This window comes from Pseudopipra pipra, chromosome 10 (assembly GCF_036250125.1).
Source record: "Pseudopipra pipra isolate bDixPip1 chromosome 10, bDixPip1.hap1, whole genome shotgun sequence".
Taxonomy (NCBI): Eukaryota; Metazoa; Chordata; class Aves; order Passeriformes; family Pipridae; genus Pseudopipra; species Pseudopipra pipra.
The window spans coordinates 15,387,433-15,393,478 of NC_087558.1; the positions used below are offsets into that span (position 1 = coordinate 15,387,433).

At 39.4% G+C, this 6,046-nt stretch overlaps 1 protein-coding gene across 8 annotated transcripts in view; it reads left to right on the forward strand.

Annotated features, from left to right (window-relative positions):
* TFDP2 (transcription factor Dp-2) overlaps positions 1–6,046 on the forward strand; it is a 52,862-nt gene that overhangs the window by 27,767 nt on the left and 19,049 nt on the right. For 6 of the 8 annotated variants that reach the window (XM_064666440.1, XM_064666435.1, XM_064666441.1 and 3 more), the window contains 4 exons: positions 226–347; positions 2,803–2,850; positions 4,166–4,328; positions 4,863–5,009. In XM_064666440.1, the coding sequence (XP_064522510.1) occupies positions 226–347; positions 2,803–2,850; positions 4,166–4,328; positions 4,863–5,009 (480 nt within the window). The remainder of the gene's footprint in view (positions 1–225; positions 348–2,802; positions 2,851–4,165; positions 4,329–4,862; positions 5,010–6,046) is intronic. The other 2 variants (XM_064666436.1, XM_064666439.1) reach the window with 1 other exon arrangement.

Here is a 6,046-nt window from a genome sequence, read left to right on the forward strand (position 1 = left end):
CATATGAATAATACAGTAATATGGTACAATTAGAAAACTTAACAGTGTTGTAATTACTTTACTGTATGAAGATCTTCTGATGACATCTCTTCTGTATATTTTGACTGCAGCTTGCTTCTGGTACAGAATTATTACTGCTTTTCTTAGTGCAATGCTTAGTATTTGGGGCTGTGGTAACCTCTCTTTTCTTAAGACAACAGTGTTTTTTATTCCTAAATTTTACAGATCATAAGCACACCACAAAGACTGACCAATTCAGGGAGTGTTCTGATTGGGAGTCCGTATAACCCACCTCAAACAATGGTCACACAGACACACATAACAGAAGCTTCTGGCTGGGTCCCAGGGTAAGGCTTTTACCTTATTTAAAGATGTCTTGAGGGCCTGTTCTGATCTTTTCTGTTATTTATACTGTTGTATCTGTGTGTTAGCTTACAGCTTCTAGTTCTTGCACAGCTAAAAGGAATATAGAGTGTGCTGTCTAGCCTCATATGCACTTCTGATGTCTGAAGCATGTGAACACGAGCTACAAGCACTGGTCACTTCACTGTCTGCTTTAATTGTGGTTTGTGGCAGTGTCTGTTTCTTTGTGAAAATGGAGTCGCAAATTCACGAGTCCTGTTATAACAAGCTTTTATTTTTTTCATGAATTCATGGTCTATTCAAGTAGTGCTGCTGTTGAGCATAGCAGTGGGTACCTACAGGGGGAGAGACTGTCAAAATCACTTCAAGAGGCAATTAAGAATAAACTCTAATGGAAAATTTTGAATGTAATCAGTGTGGTATTTTTATTACTATTTTACATTAGCAACAAGTTCCGTGGGTTCTGAGGTACTCCAGAGTAACATGACATTCTTTATCTCTTCTAATTAAATCTGGTCTTTACAGTATTTCTTGGTATTTTGTTTTAATACCAGTACTGCTGAGCTTAGCTGTCTCAAAATAAAGATGTAGAGCTTTGCCTCTGAAAAAATAATTTATTTCTGCATCTAGGTTAATTTTTCTAATCAGTGATGAATGTCAGTAGTACCTTTTCAGCTTTAGACATGAGAAATGGAGCATCTAAGAAACAACAACTCTGTAAGCAAGGACTGTTGTAGGCCTGTACTTCCCCATAACTGTATTCCCACCACAGAGTCGATAAACTGCAGGCCCAGCTGAGCAGTTTTTAAGCTTTATTTTTTTGCTGACTTTGTGTTCATTTCCTGAAATACTTTTTGAATGCACTCAGTACTGATTTTATTTGAAAAAGGAGTTCACGAAGATTACTTTGTTTCTCCACATTTTGTGAAATGTGGAGGCCAGGCAGATGTTCTTTCAGTACCCAGAGGAGGGACAAGCTCTACTTGTCACAGCAACTTGCTAAACCAGAGAATCAACACCCATTGCTTTCCTAAGCTTCATCCAAACCCAGTGATGGGGGTTCCCAGAGCAGCCTCGTTGCAGAGCATCAACCTCCACCACCAAGGAGAAGAACCATCCTTTTGTTTGTTGACTGTCAGAGTCAACAACAGAGACTTCTGTTTCAGCCATTTGAGCAAGATGACTCCAGGCAGACCAGTTAATACTGATCCATGCAGAAGTCCATACCACAGGTCATGTTTTCATCTGAGGAACAGAGGTGAGGAAGGGTCCGTGGTGTTGCTGAATGGAGGCGGTGAGCCCTTGCTGAAGACAGTTCCACAAGACTGCAAGTCCAGCCTACTTGCTTTACCCATCGTTTACTCCACGGACTCCAAATTATTTCCAAAATCAAATGGGATGAGCATATTCATTCTCAGGGCTCCACACAGCCCCCAGCAGCCTGGTGCACAGGCCAGGGGCCAGCTCTTCTCTCGCTCTGCTCCAGGGCCCTGCCCAGGGAAGTGCTGCAGCCCCCGCCCCAGCTGCACTCAGCCCCCAGTTAAGCACCATGGACAGGGGTCACCGAGGCAGAAATCCCACTGCTGCTGCCCGGGGAGAGGCCTCCTGTGCTCTGCACTGCAAACCAAGTACGTGCTGGCTTTCAAGGCACAGGGCTTCAAATCCATCCTTCCTGTTCAGCGTCCCTCACAGCAGTGTCAGGTCTCCAGCTGTGAGTCTGTGCTGTGGGGCCGCTTTGGAAACACAGGGAAACAATGGAATGTAACTTCCCAACACTCTCAGGCAATGTACCTTGTGTGAGCTGCAGGAATAAATGCGAGTCTGGGACACAGCTCCTGTTTGCTGTGGGTATAAATGGGACAATAAGGAACCACCAGTGACTGCAAACTGCTCATCCTGTGCAAAATTCACACCAGCTGCTTCCTCAGAGTCTCTTTCTTTCAGCTCTGTCTGCATCAGCCCTAATATGAACATGTTTAGTGGTTTACCTTGATTTTTGTTTAAAGATTTCAGAACATTCAATGGCCTGAAAATACAGGATACATGTTAGGCACTGTTTAAAGACATTTTTGTTCCACATGGAGGAATTTTAAATAGGAATTTTCAAAGGAGCCCAGCTTCTCCTTTTTGATGGACTTTGGTTATCTAGCTCACATCAGCACTTTTGTAGTTCCAGGTGAAGTGACTTACCTAAATTTATATGGGCAAAGCATGGTAAAATTGGGAATAGAACTTGTCTGGCAGTGAGCTCCAACAACCTCCTCCAAAAGCCCTAACCACCTTCTCTCAGATTTTGTCAATCTCTGTGTGTCAGATTTTTCCCTTTTGGGAAACATGTAACAGCAAACACCAGATCCAGCAAGGCTCTGCATACTGTGATTTTAGTGGTCTGTAGATATGATGTTATTTTCATCTTAAGTTTGAACTGTCTTTTCTTAGGGAGCGAAAACGGACTCAGGAAATTATAGAGTCAGATTTTTCAGAAAGGTGAGTATTGCTGAACATGTATTTTATGTGCACAGTCATACCTGTTCTACTTCAGATTTGCCCTTCAGAGAGATGAGTGTCCAGTTCCCACTTTCAGTTTTCACTCCTTCACATAAAAGCTGTGTGGATCTTATTCCTTGTAGTTATAATTCATTCCTTTTAGCTTTATCACTTCCCGATAAATAAATTTGCTGTTACAGAAGATACCGGTAGTTGTAAAAACAGATTTTCAGAAACAAGGTTGTTCTAGTTTTCCATGTAACAAATACTTCTAAACAAATGATCTTTTCCTTTGCTTCTGAAACTTTTTTTTAAAGCATTCAAGGTGGTTTTATTTGTTTACCTGTCGAGGTTGATCAAATTGAATATCTGTGTAGGAATTGGAAGTGTTGGGGTTTTTTTTAATCTTCTGGTGTTCCTGTTCTTTTTTTTTCTTCTGTGTTCTGTTTTCTTAAATATGTTCTAAATTTCGAAACCCATTCTTTTACGTTAATATTTTAATATTTTCCTTAGCTTGTTACTGCTGGCAGAACTAGGCCTTTTTCTGTAAAAGAACAGATCTCCCTGAAACATATTATCAAATGAACTTTTCAGACTGTAATTAAAAAAAACCCCAAACCCAAAAACAACAGAGCTGAACTTTTTAAAGGCTTCTGTTGTAATCCACATCCAAATCTAGTTTGTGTGAGAAACCAACTGCTCCTGTTTTTTTCTATTACTATCGGCTAAGCTCTTGCTTTTCTGGAAGAAGAAGGTGAATGGAAAATAACCCTGACAGTTGCCAGTTGTTAATTTGGCACCATAAAACTCAATGAATATGTACTTATTCTCCACTAAAGAAATTCTTGTACCTCTGTCTTAACTATGATGGCACATAGTTTAATTCTCCTGATGGGGAAGTATCTCTTGCTGTATTTGAAATATTTAAACAGGGGTGTCTGAGCCTTTCTATTTTAGGCACACACGTGAGAGATCCCCATAAATCTGGGTTCCAGGCACATAAACACCCTGTGAGATTTTTTTGGTTGTTCTTTTGTGAAACTACCTGGAGATGAATTCCAAATCTATTTTTAAGCATCTTCTCGCAGCATGTGTTCAATTACAACCCATGTAGAAATAGCCAAGGAAAGGGAAAGGGCTCCAGTGCACTTTTTTGCCAACTTGTAAGAAACAAGAAACTGATGCAAAAAAGCAGAACAGTTTTGGTTTTAATTTAAATGGTCCAGATTCCTGTTGCAAAAGGTAGACCCTTTACTGTGTAACACAGTAACTCATTAACATTCAATGTATTAAAATAATATTTTTCTCTTTCCAGTAAGAGAAGCAAAAAAGGAGATAAAAATGGGAAGGGTCTGAGGCATTTTTCAATGAAAGTTTGCGAAAAAGTTCAACGTAAAGGAACAACTTCGTACAACGAAGTGGCCGACGAGCTGGTGTCAGAGTTCACAAACTCCAACAGCCACTTGGCTGCAGACTCGGTAAGTGAAGAGGGGGTGAAACTGTTATACCATTACAGGTTTGTCTTGTTTATCTGTTATGTTCCTTCTGGTTCTGCACTATCCTGCCACAGTCCATACTTTCCTTCACTTACTTAACTACTTCTCAAATATAAAGACTTATCCTCAGGAATTCAAAAACAGAGAATTAAAATGAAGAATTGAACTCCCTCTAAATTATAAACAAAGTAGACAAGTCCGCCAAAATAATTAACTTTAAGAAAAGGCTGCTCTTGCACCCACCATGTGTGGTCTTGTCTGGCTTTTCAATAGTCACAGACTTGCCATGGTGGGAATTTCCTGCACAGATGCTTCCAGCAGGCCTGAAGCTTCCACCTGTAGCCAGACATGCTCATGTGGTATCCAAGGAGTAGCACAGGTGAAGGATCATATTTTAATAGCACTCTGACTTGAACTGCTATTTTGGCATTTTATCTTCTGGATATCTAGGGTGTGCTCAATTATCTTTCCTTTTTTAATTCTTTCACTGTAATTAATGCTGAATTGTTTTCTTAGCAGGCTTATGATCAGAAAAATATTAGACGGAGAGTTTACGATGCCCTCAACGTCCTGATGGCAATGAACATCATTTCAAAGGAGAAGAAGGAAATCAGATGGATTGGCCTTCCTACAAACTCAGCTCAGGAATGTCAGAATCTAGAGGTAAGGGGAGGTACATGGGAAATTCTGTTTAGTTCCCAGGTTGTGATAATGGAGTTGCTCTTCTTTACAAGAGGGGTTTTTTCTCATTTTGGAACTGATTGGTTTTGATTCTTGCACACTATGAAAATACAACTTTTGATATTGGAATAAACTGAAAGGATATGTTTGATAAGCTTAGTTCAGCTTTGTTTATTTAGTATATGTTACATAAAGTTTTTTTAAACCCCAAGCTGTTTACCTAACAAAAATGGACAGTGGTGTAATAGCTTGAATTAACCAGAAGAAAGTCAAAAGAATAGAAGTCCAATTCTCTATTAATGTCTGTACTTGGAAATATGATTCAAAGGAAATTAAATTGAAAAGTAATTCCTGCTAGGGTGTCAAATACTAGTTATGAACTGCCAGAAAAACAAAAAAGAAGTTTAACTTATCGGTTATTTCCATTATTTTTTCCAGCAGGCTAAGAGTTACAGTGGTTTTTTGCAGGGATGCCAGAATTTATATGCACAAATGTTGCTTGTCCTTCAGGCCAAATGTGCTATAAATAAAACCACAAGTCACTGTATTTACTGCAGCGTGCTGTAATGGCTGTTTGCAAATACATCTTCATATTTACTAGATTTGTGATATTTGTGCAGTAGGTATCTTACGAGGTGGGTGGCGCCTTTCCAGTAGAGAACAGCTCTTTTTGTGCAGTCATCTACATCAATTGTCTTTCTAGGTGTGGTAACAGAAAAGCTTTTACTGTTCTTGTCCATTACAGCACTTGGCAAATACACTTCCCCAAGGAGAATGCATGTGCTCAGTAATTATACTCCAGGGTGGGTGCTTTAAATTATGGATAAATTTACCCTTTGCATACATTCATGTGAATGCATTCTCTTCAATATAGGTTATTGTTACAAATATAGAACTTGTGTTATCTTCAATGATCATATGTGATTCAGGCTCTAATTACATATGCACAAAATGGAAGCCAGGCATATTTTTTTTAAAAACGTTGCTTCCTCTGACATAATAGAAGAGAATGTAAAATA